Source organism: Cupressus sempervirens, chromosome 7, assembly GCF_028749045.1.
Source record: "Cupressus sempervirens isolate cs-2001-9-10 chromosome 7, ASM2874904v1, whole genome shotgun sequence".
NCBI lineage: Eukaryota > Viridiplantae > Streptophyta > Pinopsida > Cupressales > Cupressaceae > Cupressus > Cupressus sempervirens.
This window is the reverse complement of record NC_143124.1, coordinates 159,542,821-159,569,741: the sequence shown is the minus strand read 5'-3', so window position 1 is coordinate 159,569,741 and position 26,921 is coordinate 159,542,821. Positions and strand designations below refer to the sequence as shown.

At 35.2% G+C, this 26,921-nt stretch overlaps 1 protein-coding gene across 2 annotated transcripts in view; it reads right to left on the bottom strand.

Annotated features, from left to right (window-relative positions):
* The window catches only part of LOC149545999 (putative ADP-ribosylation factor GTPase-activating protein AGD9), an 89,621-nt gene that overhangs the window by 45,668 nt on the left and 17,032 nt on the right, over positions 1-26,921 (bottom strand). For both annotated transcript variants that reach the window (XM_089790938.1, XM_089790939.1), the window contains exon 2: positions 6,860-6,978. In XM_089790938.1, coding sequence (XP_089647064.1) covers positions 6,860-6,978 — 119 coding nt within the window. The remainder of the gene's footprint in view (positions 1-6,859; positions 6,979-26,921) is intronic.

The window sequence follows — 26,921 nt, the reverse complement described above, 5'->3', positions numbered from 1 at the left end:
TCTTTCCAAATAATCCAAATAATAGCTTTCGTAGCCATATTGCTTCACGCGCTCCCATGGAGGCTGCCATGTATTCAGCTTTGGTGGAGCTCAAGGCAACTGTAGGTTATTTTCTACTGAACCATGATATCATTGTTGATCCAAGACTGAAGCAACATCCGATTGTACTCCTATAGTTTATGGAACAACTAGCCCAATCAGAATCAATATAAACTTCAAGTTTGATTTCAACATTTATGTACCTTAGTCCAAGACCAATAGTGCCACGTAGATATCTTAGAATATGTTTTGTAGTCATTACATGTATCTTTTTAGGCTCACACATAAAGTGTCTTAATACATTTGTGGCATAGCAAATATAGGGCCTAGTATTTACCAAATACATGAGAGCTCCAATCATTTGTTTGTAGAGAGCAGGATCAATAGATTCTAAATGTACTGCTTCCACTTTTAGCTTGTGTAAATTAGTTTCCATTAGAATTGCAAGTGGTTTGTTGTACATCATTTCAAATCTAGTCAAGATATCCTGAATGTATTTCCCTTGATTTAGAAAGATGTGATCTTTCTATTGACATACTTCTAGACCCAAAAATAATGTAGTAAACCTAGATCCTTCATTTCAAGTTCAGCTACAAGGACCTGTTTGCATCTTTCAATTAGATGATCATTTCTTGTTATCAATAGATCATCAACATATAAAACAAGTATTAACATATCATAATTAGAGATTTCGAAATATATGTTAGGATCAGCTTCATTCTTAGAGCATCCTAATTTGGTGAGGTAGTTGTCTATCCTTTCATACCAAGCTCGAGGTGCTTGTTTAAGGCCATACAAAGCTTTCTTGAAGTTACACACATATAGGTTCTTATTGTTTATAACAAAACCTTGATGTTGTTCAATATAAACTTCTTCATTAATGACCTCATTTAGTAATACAATCTTTACATCCATTTGATGTATCTTCCATCCTTTAGCTACTACAATTACAATAATTGTCCCGACCGAACTCTAACGAGCAACAAGAGCAAAAGTTTCTTCATGATCAATGCCTACCTTCTAGGAAAACCCTCGAGCAACAAACCTTGCTTTATGTTTCTCAATGCTATCATCTGATGTATATTTGATTTTATATAGCCACTTTGAAGTAACAACTGATTTGTCTTTTAGTCTAGGTATAGCATCCCAAACATCATTTTGTAGTATCGATTGATATTCTTCAACCATGGCATCTTTCCAAGCTTGGCAAGTCAAAGCTTCTTCAACAATTGTTGGTTCAGATTTAGTAAGCTCAGTTATTAATGCAGAATAATAAGACTTGTTTCTGGTTTTCTTGCTTTCCTTCGAAATTTCATCTGGTTCAACATTATTTTCTTCGATCATTTTTCTTGCCCATAAAGGCCTTTTCTTGATATTGGAGATGTCTATATCTTTTGTATCTAGTAATAGTTCATTCTCTTCTAATATGTTCTCCCTTTGAGATTCAGTTTGTAGATTTTCATCTAAGTTTGTAATGGGCTCATCTTTTGTATTTGTAAATAGTTTTAATGCAGTGTTTTCCTCAAATATGACATCTCTGCTTACTTCAACTGATCTTTGTCCAAGGACATAAACTCTATACCCTTTTAGAGTTTTCACTATACCCAACAAATATCCCTTTCCTCCGAGATGGTCCTAACCTAGTTCTTCTTTCTTTAGGTATGTGAATATAAATAGAGCAACCAAAAATTCTAAGATGACTTAAGTCAGGTTTATTCCCTGTAAAGACTTTTTCAGGTGTTATGTTTTCTTGTATAGAGTGGGGGCATCTGTTTTGGACGTATACAGTAGCATTGGTGGCTTCCGCCCAAAATGAAAAGTGTAGGTTTTGATCATGAAGCATGGTTTTTGTTGCTTCAACAATGGTCCTATTTTTTCTTTTTGCTACCCCATTTTGTTGAGGATTATAAGGTATTGTATACTCCCTCTTAATCCCAACAGAGATACAAAAAGTTTTGAAATTTCCAAAAGTATATTCTCCCCCATTGTCTAATCTTAGAGTTGTAATTTTTTTTTACATTTGATTTTCCACTATTTCTTTGAATTCGTTAGATTTTGATAGAACCTCATTTGATTCTTTGACTTTTAGAAAATAAATCCAAATTTTCCTAGAATTATCATCAATGAATATTATGTAGTAAGAGTAACTTCCTAGAGAAAGTGTTGGCATGGACCCACATAAGTCAGAGTGAACTAGATCCAGAACTGATTTAGACTTATGTTCACTAGGAGGAAAAGGTTTTTTAATGTTCTTTCCTAAAGCACATCCTTTACATATGTCTATGTGCTTTGAATTTAGGCTCGGTGTTCCAGAGGTGATTTTCTCTATATTTTGAAGTGAACTAAATCCAGTATGTCCAAGTCTTCTATGCCATACTTCATTAGAATTTGTCACTTCATGATTAAGAGCTTGCCTTTGAATATTGCATAGTTTATATATGGTCCCATCTCTGGTCCCTATGGTGATGGCATTTTTTAGATTTGAGTTTTTAGGCTAGTACAAAACTTTGTCTTCACTGAAGGTGACTTGAAATCCTTCATCAGCTAGTCCAGAAATTGAAATTAGATTTATTTTTATGCCTGGTACAAAGAGAACATCTTTTGATTTTAGTGCAACTCCAGTCCTTAGTAGTTAGTTGTATAGAACAAATCCCAATTCCTCTAACTAGATGGGTGGAGTTGCCTCCAATGGTGACTCCTTCAAAAAGGTAATTTCCAAAGGTTTCAAATTTTTCTCTGAATCTTGTTATATGTCGAGAAGCACCACTATCTATTATCCACACATTTTCATTTGAATTCATCTCAATTGATAAGGCAATGTAGAATAATAGATTTTCATCTTTATTTGTTTTGGCTAAAGAAGTTAAGGTTTTTTCCATTTCTGGACTATTTCTGAAGGTATGTCCCAATTTCTCATATTTATAACATTTAACTTTTGAGAAGTCATCTCTTTTGTAATTATTATTCTCTTTCATTTTGTCATATTTCTTTTCTTTAAATTTCCTCTTTTTTCCTTTGTTATTAGTGACTGAGAAAAGAGCCTGATTTTCTTCCTCTTGATTTGAGATGATCCCTCTAGAGATTAGCCTTGATTCTTCTGATGTGCAATCATTCTTTAGTTGATCAAAAGCTAGTATTGAAGGTCTGCTGATGACTTGGATGAATGCTTCCCAAGAGAAGGGCAAACCTCTAACTGCTATTATTGATAGTTCTTGGTCTTCTACTTTGCTTCCAATAGAAGAGATGATTTTTAATTTTGGAGATCTTTCCAAAGTAGGATGAGATCGTTTCTCCTTTATTCATTTTAGTATTCATTAGTTGATTTTTCATCATAATCAATCTACTTGAGTTGTTGATTTCAAACGTATCCTTAATTGTCTTGAATATTTCAAATGCCTTTTTTTAATTTAATATGGATGGAAGAATATGATCTTTTATGTAATCCACAATGATTTTCCTGGCTTTATTATTTCATCTTTTCCAAGTGGCCCTTTTTGCCTCATCTTTAGGTATCGAAATGTCTAATTCAATAAAAGATTCTAGTTCTAATTCTTCAAGAATTGTAATAATTCAAATTTTCCAAGAAAAGAAATTTGCTGCTTCTTCGAGTCTGTCCTCTACTCTCACATTATTTGAAATATTGTCCCATTTTTATTCAAGATTCAGTTTGAGTGTCTCTCTACCAATTAGGCTCTGATACCATGTAAAGTTTAATAAATCTTGCTTGGTGGAGACTAAGCAATTATGTTTCAGTCTTATTTCCTTAATTTGACAGACCTATTCGCTCCTTATGTGATTGCTTGACTTCTTAATCTGATACGTTTCTGAATTAGTATTCTGAGATCTATATGCCAATGTTATTGATATGATCTGCAGATAAGAAATGGGACTAATATATATATACATTGAAACATAACCAAGTAGGGGCATGACCCTATGCGGTCATGCCTCAATATGTATAATAATACTAGTATCTGTTCATAACTAAACTTAACCGATGCTAATCTCACCCGATGACAAGTCTTTAAATATTCAAATTGTTTGCCAAAGGAGACTCCCGATTCAACAATCGGTGATAAGAATTAATAACACCTGATAGCAATCAGGATAAGATATAATGACACTTAAGTTTATCAAATGTGAAGCACACCATTCAATCTAAAGATTGCTGTCATAATAAGAATGAGGAAAGACATTTATGAAACTGATATTCTGCATTATGAATTGTGATGACAAATTTGTAATATATATATATATATATATATATATTGTGTCAGTCATTTATATTTAAACAGCAGGTGTTTCAATACACTAAATGCTAACATTCTTAACAATTATTATCATTGCTTCTTACCTCTTCAGTCTGCAATACTCAAGATTCATCTGCACCGATAACCATTCTTATTTTGCCACAGTTTTTTATTCTATCTTAAGCCAGTGAGTGATCATCAGCATTGCTCTAAGAGAGTCGTGCACATGACTAGATATCAAGCATCCATATACAGGACAATACCATAAGATTGAATTGCACGGGAAAGCCGGCCTACTCAGCTCCACTTGATTATTTTTGCAAGTTGAGCTATACCTCTCACCAAGTCATGCATTCTATTCTGAACTTCATTGCATCTTTCCAAAATTATGTATTTGGATTCATCGATTCCCTAACAAGGAATGCTTCATTATTTTTCGTAGTCCAGAATTTCAAATGCTTTTCAGCCTGCGTATTTCCTTTTGTTGTTCCCTCTAGAACTGATATAATTAAGGAGTCATCATGATAATAGAAAGATATGCTTATCAAATATGATTTTGCAATTTTAATAAATCTCTATCAAAAGTGCTAGCTCTCATACAGGGATATTGCCAATATGCCCTCTGAGATGAAAGCATCACCTGCATAGTAATAGATAAATCTTAAAGGAGATTATGATTCTCATTTATAATGCCATTGGCCAGTTTGGGCCTGATAAAGATGGCAATGTTTATATTTTCAAAACTAGATATCACTTAAGGAATCACCCAGGAATTCATCCATGACCACCAGCATGGTCGAGATGACGGGTGTGAATCAGAATATCCCTGCAAGATAAAATAAACATAAATCAGTAACAATTATTCAAAACTAAAATAACTAAGTCAGCTCACGGTAATCCTTTATGTATATTCTTGTTATCAAAGCGAGTGGTGGGAGATTGGGCTTACGTGATGCCCATTCGAAATCCTTGGCCAAGATAGGGTAATGGCATGAATGCCCATATGATCACCAGAGGCCAGAGTACTAGCGGTTAGAAGATAGGTTGACGGAAAGTGTCCACAACCTCATCAACTGACTAGTCGACACTCTTAACAGTAGGATGCTCAGTGGCAGGACAGTGGTGTCCCAAGCCTATTTTCCAAGGTAGGGAGGGCCTTTCTCGGTAGAGATTGTCTGGGGATACTTAAAGGTCCATGGTTGGGAAGTTAAGCCCCTGGCAATGCTTTTCCTCTCTTCCAGATGCCAAGCTGACACTTTCCTAGCTAATCATCATGGTGCTCACTTATCATGAAACTTTTTCGAATCGTACCCTTTCAAGTTGTAATTAAGGACTGGCCCTGACTCATTTTTACCCATTGGAGATCACCCACTAGCTCTCATTCCTACTTGAACTAGCAATCAACAAACATCAGAATTGCTTCATCTGCTTACATCAACACCTCAGGCATCAGTGAATTTTTGCTTGCTGTCTTTAATGAATGATTCTCCAAGCATTTAAATTTCTACAATGGATTTGAAAAGGGGAAATCATTCCTTAACTGTGTGTTTAAACAATACCCATTTTCAGATGCAAGTTCCAGATACTGAATTCAGCACAGTTCAAATCCGGGTGCCAGGCATGGAAGTGAATCAGATAATGAGATAGAGAATTTAGTGACAGCATTCACCTGACATCTCCCAAAACTCTGGAAGTTTCACAAATTGATTGGCAAAATCTATCACAGGGACACTTCATCAAAGTTCAGAGGTATATATTTATTTTAGTTTTTAAAATTCTGAGAATTTATTTCCGTATCATTATCAGTCCCAGCTCATTATGTTACAATTACTACTTTTTATTGCTTCCTGTGTTTATTCAGCCCTAGTCCATTATGGAGAGATGTGCTTATTCTTCAACATGGATACATTATATAAGCATATAGCCTTTTGAACTGTCTAAAACACTGGTTTTAGCAACCATTAACCAAGGACTTAAAATTGCCTAAGCAATCCCATATTAATTACAGTTGAAGTTTTCCACAATCCATAGTATTGTGCATAGTTGTTTCTGGAAATGATTGGATGTCTTCTTTCCATCAATGTTTCAGATCACACTCTGTGATTAATCATCAGGGCAAGACAGGTGAAGATTGCACCTCTTTAGGAAGGTGAGGTCTGCAATCTTCTTGGCTAGCTTGATCCTTAGCAGCTCTAGTTGTTTTGTTTTCCACCATAATTCCCTCCCATGAAGGGTGTTAATTAAAATTAGCAGCTTTCCACATTTTTTCTCCTTCAGCACTCTCATCCTGATGATGGATTACAAAGTGTGATTCAAAACATTAGTGCAAAAAAGAACACGCAATCATTTCCACAAATAGCTTTGTACAAGCGCATGTTAGTTCTGGAGTTTTAGTTATTAGTTGTCCGCATTAAAAATATAAACCAGATATCGACCTAAATCTAATTTAAGTGTAAGACAAACCTCAACTAATTATAAATATATATTGTACCTAAATATTCCAATCCGTTATTTATTAAACAAGTACCTAACATATAGTAACTGCAACTCCATTTTTTTATTCATCATACCTGACAAAACTGATATGAACACCAAGATTCCGATGCATTGACGAGCAATCAAGGCAAATAAACACTCCATAAGTAACTGAAGCCCAACTTGGATTTTTAGCACTGCAATCAAAACAAATCTGCACAAGCATATGAATCAAAAATTCAGGAAATCATGTCAGTGTTTGTTAGAAAGAAAAACAAAATATAGCTCCCAAAGATTACAAAGAGCATAATTATTTAGCAATCATTTTTTGTCTGTCATGGGATTTTTAAAATAGTGTCATCAAAAAACAATTTCAAAGCAGGTGAAGCTCCTTGAGATAAATTTTGTGAATGTGATCTATAAAGAGAAACACAAACTAACGACAATCTATGAGACCAAGGTGATGACAAATGACCCAAGTAAATATCTTATCGAAGTAAAAATTGTCAATGAAACGCCTTAATTATTTAGATGCAGTCATACACTGTTAAAAAATGGAGTCATATATTGGTAGAGAAATTCAAATCAATAAGCCCTTTCATGATTTCAATTATGAACTGGAGGATCATCATTTCTATAGTTTCATCCACAATAAATGAAGCACGCCTCATGGCCATTTTTCCTACACCTTTTTACCAAGGCCATCATAGAAAGCTATGGTGCTCATGACACGTATTGATTGTTTCTTGGGGTGCCAACGAGTGCAAATTGGCAAGACAGACAAACCAAAGATCGGCTCTGTCACAAAGTAAAAGGTTTCCAACTTTCTAACAACTTTCATAACATACTTCTCTGTGGGCTCAAGAATGTATAGATTCCTTTCCTAATGTTGTTGAAAAAACCTTCAAAGTTTTTTGTCCAGAAATCAAGTATATCTGGATGACTGACAGTATGCAAGCCATTAAGGCCCATCTACAATCTGTGTACCATATTTGCCAGGGAACTCCATTATCGGAATGTGGGCCATGTAAACATTACTGTACCCACAATTCCTGATGACTACTTTTATATAAAATATAGCAGCCTCCTTATCCAGTTACTAGCATACCCTACCTTTATTAGTGTCTCCATCCCTGTCCTAGTACTAGTACCCCTGCTTCTCCTGGTAACTATGCATTATGCCGATTTTATCAACATGTTCCTCTTTATATATCTAGATGAGCAGACAGTATACCACTGACAATGCAAAACCCTTGTGCTTGTTGTCAGAAGACGTTGCTACCAAAGATACAGCAACATTCAAATTTCTTTGAATTTGAAAAGTGTGTTTTTAAAGCAAAGTTTGTAATGTTCTTGGACATTTCATTTGCAATGAGAGAATACCATTTAACCGACTTAAGGTTGTGGTATTCTTGCAATTGGAAGAACCAGAATTGCAAAAATAATTGCTTGCATTTTTAGACCACAAAGGCTGTTATCGGAAAACTATAGATTTATCCATGCATACTGACTCTGTTGAAAGAATAATTTTAAAACAAGAGCTATTAGCTTGGCCAACACCATAATAAAATAGCAATTGTTACTGTTAGTCCCCAATTTTTAAGGTGACAATTAATTAAATTGTTTTTTATTGAGTTATCTATACATCTATCCATCTCAACTATCTATAGATAAATATATAGACATATTCAAATGCTGACATAGTAATAATTATTTAATTAAATAATAGTAACATAATTAATTATTAATAAGGCCACTTTATTAAATATATTTCTTCAATTATGCCAAGTCAGCCCATCTTCTAGATGCTTCCTGGAAATATTTATAAGGGGATTCCTGATGATGTATAGGCATGCTAGGGATTTGACAAACAATTTCTGATTTCTAGAGATGGAAACCTTCAGAGTTTGACAGACGAGCCCGACAAAGACCTAGTTCATACAAAAAGGGGGTGGATTTGTGGCAGAGTCTACATCTGTCCAAATTTGGGAAGCCTTCAACCGAAGACAAATTTACAGTAATAAAATATTTGGAGGTGTTGCAAATTGTCCACACCATCACCCCATTGCAAATGGAGAGCCCATCTTTTCATTCGTAGTTATATGGGTTTGGCAATTGCGATGGCAATTCAAAGCTCAAAGGTTGGGGAGTGGTCAAGTAATGAAATTGTTAGGGTTGTAAGTGCAAATAGGAGTATCAAAGTGAAGGTTTCAATAGGTCAAATTGCAATGGTTTGGGGTAGAATTCCTAAGTGCATTTAACATTTTAGCTAGTCAAATAGTGCAAATACATAGGGGCTTCAAAATCCCTAAAAAATGATTTTTCATACTTCAACTATGGAAGGAAAAAAAAGAGCTCGTGAGAACCATTTTTTCCTTATAAATATGCACTTTGTCCCAATGGATATAGAATTTCGACTCCAAAATGGTCAAAATCTCTATGAGGGGTGAATTTCCACTCCAAACAAGCACAAAATCCCTAAGGAAATAGAATTCTCACATGAAAGGCCCTACATGGGTTGTTCTCCCACTCATGAGGAGAGAATTCCAATAAAAAAAACTAAGTGTTATGGTCAAAATCTCTAAGGGGTGAATTTCCACTCCAAACAAGCACAAAATCCCTATGGAAATAGAATTCCCACATGAAAGGCCCTACATGGGTTGTTCTCCCACTCATGAGGAGAGAATTCCAATAAAAAAAACTAAGTGTTGGGCCCATTTGTCCCAATGAGGGTCGTTTTTCCCCTCGTGGACATGAAGAACAAGGACAAAATGTCTCGAGAAAGGTTGTTTTCCCACTCATGAAAGAAAGTGGGAATAGTCCCCTTTACCAATCGATTTTCCTTCATAAATACTTAGACAAATCCAGGGGGAATTTTAAGGAGTTTGCTTGTACTCGTGGAGGTCCTTTTTCCACCAACCTTGTGAAGTTGAATATCTAAAGACAAAAAATGAATGTGCAAGCAACTCCCCTCCAAATAGAAAACCCAACTCTAGAATCAAATGAAAAACAAGGACAAACCTTAAGCAAATCAAAAAATTGAAGAATTGGCAGTGAAAATATAATAATCAATTTATTCAATAAAATTGTCAATCTTGCATGAATCTCGGGGGCTGCAGTCAAGTTTCCACAAGTATTGAAATCAATTCTTAAAATGCAATTTTAATACCACATTGGCTGTGCGTGGGGGATCCAAGCCGAAAACCTCTAAAAAACCACCTACAGCAGCAAATAAAATACAATAAGGAGTTGACAAAGGCTTGGAGTCAAAAAAGGAGTTGGATGATTTGTGAAAGAAGTGAAAGCAAGAAAAGGAAGAGCTGCTAAGGCACATATGCCTGAGAAAAGTGTAGCTACGGCCATCATAAAATCGGCTAGCATTGAGGGTAGAAGTCCGAAATTCAACAGTACCAATAGGAGATCATTGCAAGAGAAGAGAAAACGAGACATAGGCAGTCTTAGAAGGTGAAATCTTTAGAGCAAGGACTGAGAGTTTCCACAAGAGGCTACAATTTTTTGCATGAAAAATCACAAATTCTAATGTGGGTGGCAAGGATGGCTAAGCGATAATACTCGACCCAAGTGAAATCGCTGCAAACAATAAGAAATTTGAATCCCATCAAGTAGATGGCTAAAAAAGGAGAAGTCGGCAGAGCTTAAATCTGGAAGTGCAATTTTCTTGGAGAAAAACAATGAAGTCGTCAAGATACTCACAAGGTGATCTGGAAGACAAAACCAGACATTAAATGCAAGGTTTGACATGGCATTCAAGCCATCAAAGAGCTGTAAGAGATTATTTTCAGACTTAAGTCTGAAATCTGACAGGAAGTTGGATTTTTGAGGGGAAAAGCAGACGAATTCTTTAAGTCATCAATTCCTATCAATGTTCATTACATACAGGGTTCTAGAGAATCATTTTGCAAAGGAATCACTTAGTTTTGATGGAGAACTCACCAAGGTACAGCATGTTTCAGACTTCTCTTCAGAAATAAGATTAACATTTTATTGGAAGAGGGTTTGCTTTTTCACTTCTAATCCATAAACCTTTATTAAACGTGCTCTACTCAATCAGTTGAACTAGCTCTGAGAATGGAGGAATGTCTTCAGACTGATTTTCCGAATTTGTCTAAAAAACCAGTCTGGTCTTAAGACTCATTCCCCATTATCGGGCCTCACAATGCATATTTGGGGTGATATTTAACAAAGTGGTACATTGATTTTTAAGTTTGTCAGACATGTTGAAGGTTAGTCCTTAAAAAAAGGAGTTGTGCATTTAGGAATTCAGATAAGTCAAGTTAATTATGATTTTGATGTCCTAAAGTTTGATTGCAACTATTTGCAGATTTAGTCTCCAGGCTTGGTCCTCAAACTTTGTCTATGGGCTTAGTCCTCAGAATTTCTTTTAGAACTTCAAATTTTCAAGAGTTTGATTCCCTTGCAAGTTTGGGCTGATTAAGGATCAATTTGATTATTGTGTTGATTTCCAAAACCACAGATTGGAAATCCAAGAGCTTGCCAATTCTCCAACAGGACTCCACAATCAATTATAGCCAACAAACGTGAATCACCTTGATTCCCCTGCACTTTAGGCTTCGCTACACCTAGGTGGCTAAACCTTCACCTCAAACGCTGACTGTTTGGTTCAACATTTTTCTATAGCAAATTTAAGCCTTGTGAGTTCTTCAGCTGGCAGAATCCTTGAACTCAATCAATATGCTGTTATATGATTGCTTTGATATAATTGAATGTTTTGTATAGTGATGTTTGATAGCTTTTGTCAGATAAACCTATATATCATTATATATGAGATATAATTTTTATATATGTGTGTTTATCATATTTAAGATATAAGGTTATTGTTATATGAGAGAAGTTTATATATATATATATATATATATAAAAAAAATTTGTGATTAACGAATAAACACATCCCTTCAAAGGGACATGTCTATTCATTGTCTTATGCTCAATATAAATATAAGTGATTGTTGCATTTGGAAAACACATACCTTGAACATGCAATGCCATTATATTTGCAGCAACCTTTGAATAATCAATATGGTATCAGAGCAGGCAACTCCTAGGCCTGTTAATACTAAGACATTTGTAATAAAAGATAAATCAGATGAAAATTATTTGTTGATACTCAACCTATAACAGAGAAGAAGATCCAACTCAGCATTGGAAGAGGAGATGTGGTGAACAAGGAGCTCACTCGGCATTATTGACCAAGTGGAGTAAAAAGGAGGAAAACTAAAGGAGAATATCCATTAAACTCTCGCTTGCAGTCCAATCACAGTGACTTACAGATTTATGGAAGACAAGAGTCACGGTGGTAATTCAACTGACCCCAACAATGGAACCCCTATCTTGCAGCCATTTGTCACCTTAGAGAAAAGCGATTTCATGGGGAATCATGAATTTAAGTCTGCATACAGTGAAATGTTATCAGCTATTGAAAAGCTAGATTCCTCCATACGCTAGATTGGAAGCCATATAATAGTCTATCGATAACCCTTGACACATGGAGGGGGATTTTCATCAGATATTGCATTCATAAATACTGGATATGAGGATGAGGCTTTAGAAACATTCAATCAAATGCAATTATACTGCCAATATTGCTTTACTCCCCACCTGCGCCCAAATTGTGGAAGGTTACTGCCAAAACAGATTAGTAAACAATGTTAATCCTTCAGCAAATATTGTAACAGATATAGAAACTAAATCCACAACCCTCGGCAGTCTTGTTGATGCGAGTTTTGTATCACTTACATATATATTAGGATTTGAATATTAAATACGGGATATCAAACATGCAACTCCTCTCTTGAAAAGTTATTACTCATGAAGACATAAGCAATAGCTCCAATGTTCCTTACACCATTGGATACTCGCTCAGTTTTATCGATGTGATTCGCTGGTAATCATGTAGGCAGCCTTACGCAAATTGTTGAGGATGACTTGGACTTTGGTGGGATGAAGGTGATGGTGGCTCGGTTTGTGAAATGTGCGGAGGCAAATAATGTTGATGGTGGTGGTGATGGGGGATGTGTCTGCCAATGATGATGTTGATGAGAAAGCGATGGTTGTGGAAGGTGAATGGATGTGTTCCAATACTTAACTTACTCCTCTAACTTGCTTCTCTAAGCTTCGACTACCCAGCTACTTACTATTCTACTCCTACTCCTATGAATGGAAGGTTAGCAAATGGACAAGGATCGAACCTAATGAGAGTTGACCAATGGCCTCACTTCCACAAGTGCAATGATTCGAAGGAATAATAAACTAGTTTACCACACAAAGCTTCCCAACCAGCCGCTAGGATGCTAGTGGCCTAGTATTGATCCCTATCAAACATTTATCAATGCTACCATACAACTATTCGTCTACTTCACTCCTATTTAGCAACTTGAAATGAAACCAACTTTAACAACTTGAAAGGAAATCTATGCAATAACACCCAATGTTCTTAATCAACATGCCAATCGCAACAATGAAAAAGAGAGCAATTTTGGTATTATCTTCGCAACAATTTCTCCGACACTTTACAAATGAGAGCAAATGGCCTTTTATAGGGGCCAAAAATACAACGGACGGTGGAGATCAAAACAAGATCAACGATCCAGATTGGATCCTCAAAACCCTAATTAGGGTTGCTACCCCATCGGCCAATGAGAAGTTGCCACCTCATCAATGGACCAATGAAAAAAGTGCAAAAAGTGGCAACCAATGAGAAGGCACCAAAATGGTGGCCAATCAGAAATAGAGACTTGTCCTATTCTAGAAGAAAGGGAAATTGCCACTTGGGCTCACATCAAATGATCTAATATAAATCTCCCTGTAATGTCCCCCACTTAGCCAGTTTGGAGGTATGTTGTCGTTAGCCCATTCTTGTATGGTCCCGAGGGCTAACCAAGACTTCAAAAGGGATCCTGAGGTTATTTGGCCTAGTGAAATTTAATTACAGGCCAAACGAAGTTCGTTTGTTGGGTTTTTGGAAAGACTTACTATTTTTAGTAAGCCAATAGGGGAATGCAGTGCCTTCAATTTTCAGTAATAGGATGAGATGCGTTTTGTTGGGCTCTTTCTGATGAGCTATTATATGTGGGATTTCGAGTTTATTTGGTATATTATTTTAATGTTCGAAGTTACAACGGTAAAGTGACTATTTAAATTAAATATTATAAAGTTTCATAAAGTCACTTTATAAAAAATCAAGAGTCCCCCTTTTGAGTACATACATGGACTTTGTAAAAGGAAAAAAAAAAAGTAATATTAAAACTCATGTATTATCCCACATTGGCAAGCCGAAAGCGTGGAGCAAGTGAGGAAGGGATTAAAAGGAAGAGGATAGCTCTCATTTATTCATGGTTGGAAATATCAAAGAACTTGGGAAATTTTATGGTGATTATGTCTCAATAGTTTGAAAGACGAAATCCCTTCAAGCTGGAAATCTTGACGCCATTGAAAGATATGGTCTTGAGATTCAACAGGGTAGCACTCCAAAAAAGCAGATACGAAAAAGCAGCCCGAAAAAGCGGAACCGAAAAAGCAGGCTGAAAAAGTAGTCCGAAAAAGCCGTTCAAAAAGCAAATCCAAAAAAGCAAATCGGAAAAGCAAAGCAGAAGGGGCAACATTGAAGAAAATTATTACAGCCATCTACAACCAAGTTCCTTTATTAGTATTGTTTTTTTAGGGTGTTATAAGTTTCAGCTGTAAGTGTGCATTATACCAACATTATCATTTTGTACTCCATGTAAATGCCAAAAGTCTTGGCCATATTTCATGAGCATTGTATTAGAAATTTCATTGCAAATTAAGAAGATAATAGTTGCTGGTGTCATTTAAGCAATTCAATATCATTATTTATCAGCTAGTTAGTTGCATACCAACTGTTTGTAAAAATGTCAGTTGGCTGTAGGTGTTCATTTCTCATGCTTAGATCATATATATGCATTGAATATTGTCAAAATTAGTAGCACACTCATGTTAGGCCATTGTGCAGTCCATTTGGAGTCTTCTAGCACAAGATTCTCATTGATGCAAATTGAAAAAAGAGTCATTTAAAGCCAGCTGAAAAACTATATCAGTCATACGTCCCTTGCATGTGAACTGTTTGATGAAATTCCTTGAGCTTTCATCAGCATTTTTTGAGAGCAGATTTGAGGAGGGCCATTACATTTCCCTTTTCTTTCATTTTCTTAGCTAAGACAATGAACTTAGCTAGCCTTTCATTAACTTCTTCCATAGGAGGACAAGGTGTGTGCTTCGCCCTGAGTTCCACTGACTTCACCACACTACTTGCTGCTTGTAGCATCTTTTCATGATCCTTCTCATATTCATTCGCAAATCCAATAAGAGCACTAAGAGGGGAACCGGAGCCCAAATGCTTTTTCTTGATAGCAACCTTTCCTAACTCACCCAACCTCAATCCAAAATCTGTCTCGTTGACATCCTCAAAATCAAGTGCCACCCCAACGTTGCTCATCATGGTTGAAATAGAAGTGTTGACGCTTGGGCTGTGATGTACAACTACTTTTTGTATATCCTTTTATTGTACCACCATTGGTATCGGTTATTCGCCTCATTTTCAAGAAGAAGGATGTTTTGGGCATCATATCCTCTTTGTCTTTCTCAGTGTTTGCCCGCTTGGGATTCTTACTTGCACTACCATCCTCCATGCTCGTCCCCCTATTACAAAATGGTAGAGTGGTGGACCAGAAGGCAAGAAGAACCAAGAGGAGCAATCCTTAAACTAGAGCGAAAAATGGATGTCAGCTTTAAGGACCCCTTGCAACTCTAAATGATTTGAAATTACCTCTACCTATAGCCAAGGGGGATTGTCTTTCCTTTAGTCTATCCTTCATCCGTATCATGTCCACTGCAGCGATATTGGTGTCGGTTATTCTCGTCATTTTCGAGAAGAAGGGAGTTTTGGGCATCATATCCTCTTTGTCTTTCTTAGTGTTTGCCCGCTTGGGATTCTTACTTGCACTAACATCCTCCATGCTCGTCACCCTATTACGGGATGGTAGAGTGGTGGACCAAAAGGCAAGAAGAACCAAGAGGAGCAATCCTTAGACTAGAACGAAAGATGGATATCAGCTTAAGGACCCCTTGCAACACTAGATGATGAAAATTCACCTTAACCAATAATCTTACAGCGACTTTTTGAAACCTAGGATATGACTTCAAGAATTTCAAATCCCTTTGCAAATCAGAAATTTATCATGCAATTCACCTCCAAATAAAATTACCCAACCTAGGGCAAAAATCGCAACCTCTTGAAAAAATCATAATTTTATCTTCCACAAATTTCAGCTCCCACAAATTTCGCCCTCCACAAAATTCGGCTCCCACAATTTTCGCCCTCCACAAATTTCGCCCTCCACAAATTTCGGCTCCCACAAATTTCGCCAAGCAAGAAGAGTGCAGATCTACTCTTGCAAAATCACCAACACCTTGACAAGGAGAAGTGAGAAGTGAGAAAGAAATGGGAGAGAGGCCTCCTCTTATACCCAACTTTCTAATTTCCTCCAAGCTAACCGACTTGGACCTTGGGAGAAAGAAAAACAAATAATTAATGCAAAATTATGGCCCACAATTAAATACTTAGCTAAAATTAATTTTGCCATGATGAAAATTAACTTTTTAAATTATCATTTGGACCAAAATTGCAAAAAGAAAATAAATAATGCCTTAGAGGTGTTAAATATTTCCATTTAATGAAGATTTAGTAATTAATACGTCATTAAAATTAGATTTTGGCTAGCCAAAAGCCATTTTTCAATATTAAATTACTAATTTCATTAAAGGCAAAAAGTTTTCAAGGCAATTTTTATCTATTAAAGCCATTTTTTTGCAATTTTTACCCAAATCAATTTTGCTATGCCAAAAAAAAAAAAAATTTGACAAAAATAAAATAAAATTTCTTCTAGAGCCAAAAATCGATTTTGCAATTTTATTTCACCATCACAAAAATTAATTTTCTTCACCAAAAAATAATTAAGATTTTCCAAAAGACCAAATTAACAAAAATTTCATTTTTTGAAAATTATCCAAATTTATACAATTATATCCAAATTTTCAAAAGAAAATGTCTAAGTGCAAAATTTACAATTTTATCCTGCCAAGTGTTGCTCTTTTAAAATTTGTTCGGCCTAAGGATGGAATTGGTGGCTCTGGAAAATCAAGTTGAAACCGGGTGAAAATAAATCTAACCCTCACCCCACTAGCCCTGAAGGTGTCCAAGACGTGAAATCTTCAAATTTGAAACCTCTGGACCGAAAATTGCTAAGGCAATCGAAAAAAAAGGGGGTCCCCAAAATTTTGGGGCGATGGTGTGAAAATCTCACAACAAGTCTCCTATTTGTGTATACCTAAGGTAAAGAAATAAGAATCGGTGATGAAAAGACATTGAACCCTATGCATCCAATAAGGGAAGAGAAGACTAGCATCTACAAAGTGAAAAAGTGTTGTAAGTTATTAGTCTCCACAAAACTATAGAGGCAAGAATGGTGCCAAAATTTAATGTGATCTTCAATGACCTTGGTCGTCATTCTCATTGCAAATTATACAATATGTATGGTGACAGATACATAACAATGTGTGAAACATGGAGGGATTTTGAGTAGATAGAAAGGGAAAATCATGTTATTGAGTTGCTAACGAAGTCAAATTACCAGTCATGACTATTAGGCTATATCATTTTCATTTTAAAACCTTTAGTATCTATTGATAGGTTCCAGATAATATCATTCTAATTATTGTCATGAGGAAGAGGATGTTAATGATATAAGTCTTGAGAATTGACTCCTTAAGAAATGGATGAAGATGTAATATAAAGGGAGAAACAAAGTTTCAAACATATTAATGTCTCCTTGGTCGTTGCACATGCCATGTGGGTATGGTGGGATCCACAACAAAATGACCCAAGGTTGCAAATTTAATATGAAATAGACCTTTGAAATAGAAAAAGGTAAAATAAGGTATGAGTATAGTTTTAATATAGTTTTAATTTCAATATATCATTATATTTTATATAAAATTTAGTATTATATGTTATGTTATTTCTATTACTGAAAATAAAAAATGAAGAGTTATAATCATTAATGTTGTTAGTAATGGGCATGAGCTAAAATACTAACATACAAATTAATTATAACATTCTTATTTATTTCTATATGTATTATAAGAGTTATTTTCCTTGATCCTTTCCTCTGAGTATGTTCTTGATAAAGCATCAGCCGCGCACCTGTAATCCCAATTCACGACTTTGCCCGCTCGGGGATTCATGGTCTGTTCACCTTTCTAGAAGAGCTTGATCCACCTTTCCGATCTAAGATCCCAACAAGTGTCCCTTAGCTCCGTTATGTGCCACTAGTTCATCTCAATGGTGGCTAGTGCTACAGGAAGAACCATGGGGGTCCGGCATGACCCCTACAAGCGGCGGAGTTCAACACATATCGATCGGGGTGGACCTGGTGGCATGACTAGCAACTGGTGAGGCTGATGGAGCCCACCTAATAGGTATTAGATTGAGCATGCGGGACTTGTTGATATCAGATTTAGAGGGAGTCTGACTCTCCATCATAAGCATCACTGGATGAGGAACTCGGATGATTGATATTTAGAGGGAGTTCAAAAGTCCATATGGGTGACTATGATTCTAATGGGCTTGCCCCCTATGTACATCATGAGGAAGTGACGACTTCCAAATGAGTCAATAACTTTTGTATTTTGAGATCAAACAAATTCAGTATATGGTGAATATCTTGGATCTCAACATTTTGGAAGGCCATTACTCAAAGAGTATTGATTTTCTAGGAGACCAATACTCATGATATCAAATGTGATATCAAAACTTTTTTAGTACTTGGCGAATATCATTGATATTCTAGGAGACCAATACTCTTGATATCAGATGTGATATCAAAACCTTTTGAGTACTTGGTGAATATCAAATGTCCATATTCTAAGAGACCAATAATCTTGATATTAGATGTGATATCAAATCTTATTTGGGTACTTGGTGAATATCATGTGTTGATATTCTGAAAGACCAATACTCATGATATCGAATGCAATATCAAATGGTGGAAATCTTTTGAGATATCCTTGAAATTGTTATTTGTAATATTACATTGAAGTAATATTTATTCATGTGTTTATCCTTCTAAGCTAAGAGGGAGTTTTGATGTTTGATAGCTTTTGTCAGATAAACCTATATATAATTATGTATGAGATATAATTTTTCTATGTGTGTTTATTATATTTGAGTATAAGGTTATTGTTATATGAGAGAAAGTAATATAATATATATTTATATGTGTGTGTGTGTGTGTGATTAAATTTGTTATTATATTAATTATTTGATTAATGAATAAACATGTCCCTTCAAAGGGACATGTCTATTCATTGTCTTACGCTCAATATAAATTTAAGTGATTGTTGCATTTGGAAAACACATACCTTGAACAGGCAGTGCCATTACATTTGCAACAATCTTCCAATAATCAACATTGTATATGGTTCTTAACAATTGGTTTGATGCTTGTAAGAAGGAAGATATAGATTTTATGACTTCAAATATAAACCCAATTATAATACTTCAATGATTCAAAAGACCAATGCCTTTGCTTATTCAGGCAACAAAATCAACTACAGTGAAGATTTTCATGTACAACTTTATAAAGTTCTACTCACTTATACTATCAACAATTTAATAATCAAGATGCGACAGATCAAATATATATGCACTCTTAAATTAGTCCAGATTGAACTTTAACTCCAATGGTAGGGAGACAAACTAGACACGGATACTGAAACAATTTGATATTTCACTATATCTATGATGATCACATCAAAGATGCTAAATGATCGACCCCACTTATCTGACATTTAAATTGTTAATGAAATTTTTAAGATGATTATAAATGACAAATCAACTACAATTTAAATCTCCACGCCTTTTATATAATCAAAAAGCGAAAGGCTTTTATTTATCATTTAAAATATAATAAATAAATTTATATTAAAAATTCATCTTTTCACTTCTTAATCCTCCTTACAAGTAAAGATAAAATATTTCTTCTTTAAATGCCTTTTGTTGAATATGTCTTTTGTTATCTCCTCTTCTGCCAATGAATAACTCTCCTTTTATATCTTCTTTATGGGTAAGATATGAGTTTTCAAATGAAAAGTCATATTACAACTTTTTAATTAATCGCACCCCTTTGTAATGTAACTTTTTATTGACTTCTAGCATTATCAGGCCTTTATTTCCTTATTCTTAGCCATAAAATTTATTGGATACCATTTGTATATTAACAATCTCCAAACAAATATTAACAGGAACACAATGTGTAATTGAATATTCTTCTTTTTGTTCAATACTTGTCGCGTTCGATCATGACCATGGGTGAGGTGTCAAGCATCTTCTAAAGAGAAGACCGTGGACATCGCTTGTTAAGTTTTTTCATCTGTAGAGGTTCCCTAAGTCATCCGGATCCTTCTCCGTATGAGCACAGTCCATGCCAAGGCGTGTACAGATTTTACCTTGCTGGTGATAACCTTCGTTTCTTGCTATGTATATTTCTCTTATTGATGCTGCTGAGTGGGTTAGCCTTCACCGGACTCCATATTCCAGGCATCGAGCACTTTGCTACCCAGAGCCATCTTCATACTCCAGACTTCTCCAGATTTCTCAGGCTCTAAGTTCTTGACTTTTGATTATGATTCCTTTCTTTGTTTCTTCTTAACATCCAACCATTTCATTAGTGATTTCCTCCTTTATTATCTCTGATCCCTGAACCGCATGTAGCCTCTAGAAATACTGGATGATGAAAATGGAGAATAATAAGAAAGTGGTAATGTCCAGGATGTGGAACCGAGTACAACAGATACCTGTTCTACAATGTTCAATGTCTCCCCAATTATTTAAATCTCTTGAAGATTAAAAACCAATAACCAGTCTTGATGTAGGATCTCAAACCGCCTTAAGCATTGGGTACTGGGCATATACAAAGCTGCTCCTGACATAACTTCTTGTATGCTCTTTGATTGTCGAGCATTTTCTCCAATTTTGGTATTACCTTACAAAGATGTAACAGCATCTATGTCATTGACTGCATATTAACTAGGTTGTTTCTCTGTTTGGAAGAGGTGCAGCCTTCTAGAACAGACGTTAACCAGGCAACTACTGAAGCACTACTAATCATGGTCTATATGATGCGCCTTGGTCAATCCCCTGTTCTGCGATATCCCACAGATCATGATTCCTATGAGCACATTCTAACCATTAATGATGATTTATTTGGTTACAATCTTGCCACGAGAGCTTTGTAAAGATGCTTGCTGACAAGCAATCCCAGGAAATAGTAGGTACTAAAAGCAAAAGCTCAGATTTCACATGCACAGCCAGACAACTTACTTGACTTCTGTCTTTTGAAGAGCAGAAAAGCAAGAAGTGTTACATTCTTGTTGATTGTGTGTTTAATCAATAGGCAGATTCAAAATTATGCTCTCCAATCATCCTTCTCCAGATGCACTTGGAAGAAAACTTGACTTGGAATGTAAATACGCTGTAGATTTTGTGATTAGGAGGATCATATTCTCTGGCAATTTAATCAGTTGATTTGCTGAGTACATCCACTGTGGTTGGGACTCTCTGCTTTCTTGGCTTAAAGCGAATTCTCATCATTTGCACACGGAATGGATTCAATCCAGGACCATCAGGTTTCGTAGGCCAGAAAATGGAGAAGGGAATCCTCTACCTGCCATAGCCTATACATGTTGGAAACCATGTGTAGTATAGTTTGTTTCGAGACATATCCCCAGCTGGGCTGGTTTCTAGTATTACTGTATATGCTTTTCCATCTCCACCAACAGAGAATTATAGGCCTTCATACCTTGTTAAGCCTAAAACCCAATGGAAGAGAATGTGTCTTTCTTATCACCACATATCCAGTTCCAGTACACGCAAATCCTGAGAACACTGCATTTCCAGTCTCCTCATAATGTCTACGTTTCATATTATTTTCTATGTTGTTTGATTCAAATATATATTTTGCATCCAAGTAAACTCCATGACATCAATGACATTTTCCCATCACATATGGCATTGACATCTAATGTTTTCCCTCGAATGGATGCCCTAATTTTTGCCAAAAAATTTGGGCTCCATTACATTGTTCTTAGCACTTCAATTCCAAGTTTCATTTCGAGCCAATGACAATAAATTTTCTAAGTCATGGAATCAAAATTAAAAAGTAGAGTCAAACAGAATTTACTATAAATCGTAAATCTCTCGGAGCTCTGACAACGTCACCACAACAGCACACTGATACCAATCTGTTTAGGCGCCCTGTTAAAGATAGAAATTCTGACTTTCCCAAAAAAAGACACTATTAATAGCAAGTGTGCCAATCAGACCTAAATGAAGAGAAATCCTGAACATCCCCGACCACTAGTGTGGGAAAACAGCCACTGGCTCAACCAACTGAGGCCCTTATCCATAACATTAGCCCACGAGGGTTGCAATGATGGGCTAACAACTTGTCCTCTAACACTGGCTATAAAGGGATAATTGCAATCTCCACAGACTGGACAAGACAAAATAAGGGGATGGATAGCGTAACAAGATAGACATTTAACCAAACACGAATCTGAAAATCCGTCAAACATTGCACTTATCAAATCACATATCAACAAACTATCCAATCAAGTCAACACCCAGCTAGATCAAAGTTGTCATATCAATCGAACATCATCATCAGTCATTTATCAACTTATCATTTGTCTTATACAGGGTGTGTATACTCGACACCAGATGATATATGTCTTAGACAGGATACTTCATTCCTGAAACCAGACATCATCATCATTAAACAAACTGTCAACTTTGACAACAAGATCAAAATGGCAGCTGACTTGCTTGGTTCAATGAGTCTTATACTTTATTAATTTATCTTTGGTCATGTTCCTATGCTAATCAACGATATCCACAAGAGATGAGAGTGGCTAGGATGTTAATCAACGATATCCACAAGCATTTGTTTGACATATTCAATCAAGCTTTCTAATGATAAAGTGTGCTTATGAAAGCAAGGTTTCATCAATACTAAGTGTTCTTCACTTTCTTATTGATTTCTTCTTTCATCTAACTCTTCTCCTATCAATCCTAGCAATCATTTTCAAAAAAAGTTGACATTTCAAAAATTTCACCCATCCTACCTCTATTCTTTTGGTCCACTTGCCAATGCCTAATGCTCCTCTTGTTACCATGTCTTTTATATCACGTGTGTTCTTTATCATTCGTTGATATTATGTCATTCTTCCATGTCATTAATTACTAACTTTGGTCTTTCAATTGCATCATCTTAACCACTAATTCAATTAGACAATCATGTTAGTCAATTAATCTCTTTAGAGGCAAATAACAATTAATTTATACCCTTATCCTAATGTCTCATCATGGTATATAAATTAAATTTACTGAGCCCCTTTTTCTCTTCTACATTGTTTATTAGATTTATTTAGTGCCTAAAATTGGGGAATTGATATTTCTTTCATTAATAAAATCTCCACATTTTCTAACTTGTGTCATGGCCTCTAATTACTCTCAACCCACTTTCACCTCATATTACACCTTCCCCTGATTCCTCACATCATTCCCATTGATTCCTCCCCCCTGATTTCACCCATTTTTCCTCCCACTAATTTCTTCTTCCCAAATTCACTCACTAGTTTGTCATAATTAGTCATCTGCCAAACTTCCTATTCATTTTGTCACTAATTTACCATTTGTTGAATGAGAGTTCTCAGATGCAATCCTGACCATTGATTTGTCCATGATCTGATTGTCAATTTGAATTTCAAAAATCTTTAAATTGGTCTCATTGGCCCCATTCTCAAAACCACAGTTTTTGAGTATTCTTGCCCTTAATTTGTAATTTATCCATTTTACTTTGAGAATTTTGTGCACTTATCGACTTGAGCAATATCAGATTAGAGAAGAAAGAAAGAACAATGAGCCTACATTGAAAGAATGGTTTGCTTATTTTAGCTTATATTTTATGCATTTCATTTTGATAGTCTTGTTGGTGTTATTAGGAATAGATTTGCATGACTTTATAGCTTTGCAGTTAACTTTGATCATGTATGTTTTATAACTATAATAGATAGTTTCTATTATTGTCTATTATTATTTAAAGGTTAACTATTTGTAATCTATTGTAAATATTAGAATATTTCTAATATTCAATTAGTAGTTAGTTAACTATTAGCTAGAGTAGAATAGAATGTTTCTATTCTTTAAGATTGTTTCCTAAGGAAACATTGTTTATTCATTCGTATATATTGATCTATTGATCACTATTAATAATAAGCAAGTATTTTACCAATTACTTCCCGTAATATGGTATCAAAGCATCTTGATGGGATTTCATAAAATTTGGTGGATTTTTTAAGGAAAATTCAAGTCTCTCTTTATCTGGATTTTTTTCCAAAAATTTGCTTTTCGATTTTTAGAAATAAAAAACGTCAGAGGTATTTTATTAAAAAATTGGTGGTTTGTCTTTGAAGATTTTAGCTTGACATCGCAAGCCTGATTAAGGGTTTTGATCTCGCAATTTTTTGGTTGCAACAAAAGTCTCTAACTCTTTAGGGTTACAAGTTTGTTGCATGTACTTGCATATACTTCCATGTGCTTGCATGTGCTTGCATGTGCTAGTTTACCATGCGAAGTCTCGTGTTTTGCCACCCTTTAAAAATTCTAATGGATTTTCATAGTATTTTCCCTTAAAAATTTTCTAATCAGTTTTCATAATTCTTTCCATTAAAAAATGTCTTATGGCTTTCTATAATTTTTCCCTTAAAAGTTTTTGATTCTATAATTTGTAAAGTTGAGTGAGATTCCTTTGTGAGTTTGTAATTTTCCCTCAAAAATTATCTGTTGGGTTTTATCGTTTTCCCTCAAAAACAAAGTTTTGTATTCTATTATTTGTTTCAAATTTTGTTTAGTTTTGATTGATTTTTCACCTCAAAAATCATGTTGGTTTTGATCAATTTTTTACCTCAAAAATCGTGTCTTGTGTTTTTAATTTTTTCTCCTTAAAAATCATGGCTTTTTGCAGTCTATTTTGGGGCATCGTGCTCATCTGTAAGGTTTGGAGGGTGTGTCGATTTTTCCTCAACATCGTGCTAGTTGTTTTATCTCCAGGGAAGAGCAACTTCATTATCTAGCAACAAGTTGGATGTTTTGTGATAATTTCTGATCAAATGTTTTGTTGATTCTGGGAGGGTTTGTGGAAAGTTAGTGGCAGGTGCTTGTCTCGATTTGCAAAGCATTCTAAAGAAGGGGCACCCTTCTCTATTCATTTTTGGGCAGATTTTGACTTCTTGGTCATTAACATTTTGCAGATTTAGGAAGGATCTCAACAATAGTAAAATGTTTTGTAAAATTTGAGACCAAAAGACATCAGTTAGACAAATGACCATTAAGGTAGGGTATTAGAATATTATAATGTTTCTTTAATGGTCATCTTAGTTTGTCTTTAGTTTATTAGGTAGTTTCTATTTCCGTCTTTCGTTCACGATTGTTTCTTTTAGAAACATCGTATTTGTAAATCTATATAAGGAGCTTTCATCTCCTTTGTTTAATACAATTACAACAACATCGATTTACTATGACATTAGAAAATTATAATGTTTCTTTAATTGTCATCTTAGTTAGTCTTTAGTTTATTAGGTGGTTTTTCTTTTCGTCTTTCTTTCACAATTGTTTCTTTTAGGAACATCATCTTTGTAAATCTATATAAGGAGCTTTCATCTCCTTTGTTTAATACAACTACAACATCATCAATTTACCATAACAAGGTATCAAAGCAAAATACTTGAACAAATATTTTATTTTATTTTTAAAAACAAATCGAATGAAATATTTTCCTTGACTTCTGAAAAAAAAATTTGTCTGCATCATTTTTCTACGTGGGTGTCGCTTTTTCTAGTTAGTGTTTTCTGGTTGCGTGTCCTCAATCTGGTTCCTGCTTGCGCCCAAAGCTTTTTCCGTAGCCCTTTGTTTGCAAAACGTGTTTGTATTGACATTGAATTTTGCAATGTTCTGCAACAAATCCAATAGTCCACTTTTCAAAATTGCAATTGGTTTTTCTAGCAAATTTTTAACCCAAACCATGGTCGTTTTTGCTCTATTTGGTGACGTCTAAGGTTTCTCAAACCTTCAATCTTAGATACGCATCCAACAACTGTGTTTTTTTGGCAAATTTATGCAATTTTTTGATGCTTTTTTAGCCTAGGCCATTTTTTTCAAAGCCCTAATTTTATGTATCGGATCATAAAAAATTACAAATTCTTGGTAGGTTTCCCGAAAGCTCATTTGGGTTGTCTATTTTTTTGGGTGCCTCAATTTTCGAGCCAACATATCCAAAAGTAGACAACATATTATTTTTGGGTTTTTAAAGCTCTCTTTTGTGTACCTCTTCATTTTTTTGGGTCTTCCGAAATTTTACCTTGAAGTACATGCCTTCATAGATTTTCACATTTTTCATTAACAAATGTGTCATGGCATCTCTAACAAATATTGTGCTCGAGGGAAATTCAGTGGTCAAAATTATGGCACATGGAAGCAAAGGATGTTAATAATCTTTGAATTCAGAATACTAATTAGATTGTTCTAGGTGCTATACAACGTCCGACTACAACTAGTACTGATCATATTACATGGGATCAGAATAATCGGGAGGCGGTGATGCTTCTCAAATTATTTGTCGCTGATGATCAGCTCCCTCGGATTCCATATGGAAAGACAGCTGCAAAGATATGGGAGCATCTCAAGAAACTACATGAGACTTTAAACAAAAGAAAATTCTTTTTCTCAAGAACTCTCTATTTTCTATTGTCATGGATGAGCAAAAATCGCTCCAGAAACACCTGACTAAGATTCAGAAACTTCATGATTAGTTGCTTCCCATTAGACGCAAGACGGAGGAAGACGACATTGTGGTAATTTCCCTCAAAAGTTTACCCAAGTCCTAAAAGCATTTTATTGAAAGTCTCAACATCACTTCTTCTGGTGTTGTTCTAAAGTTCACAAATCTTTGCACAATTCTACATTAGCAAGATCAATGGAAACAGCAA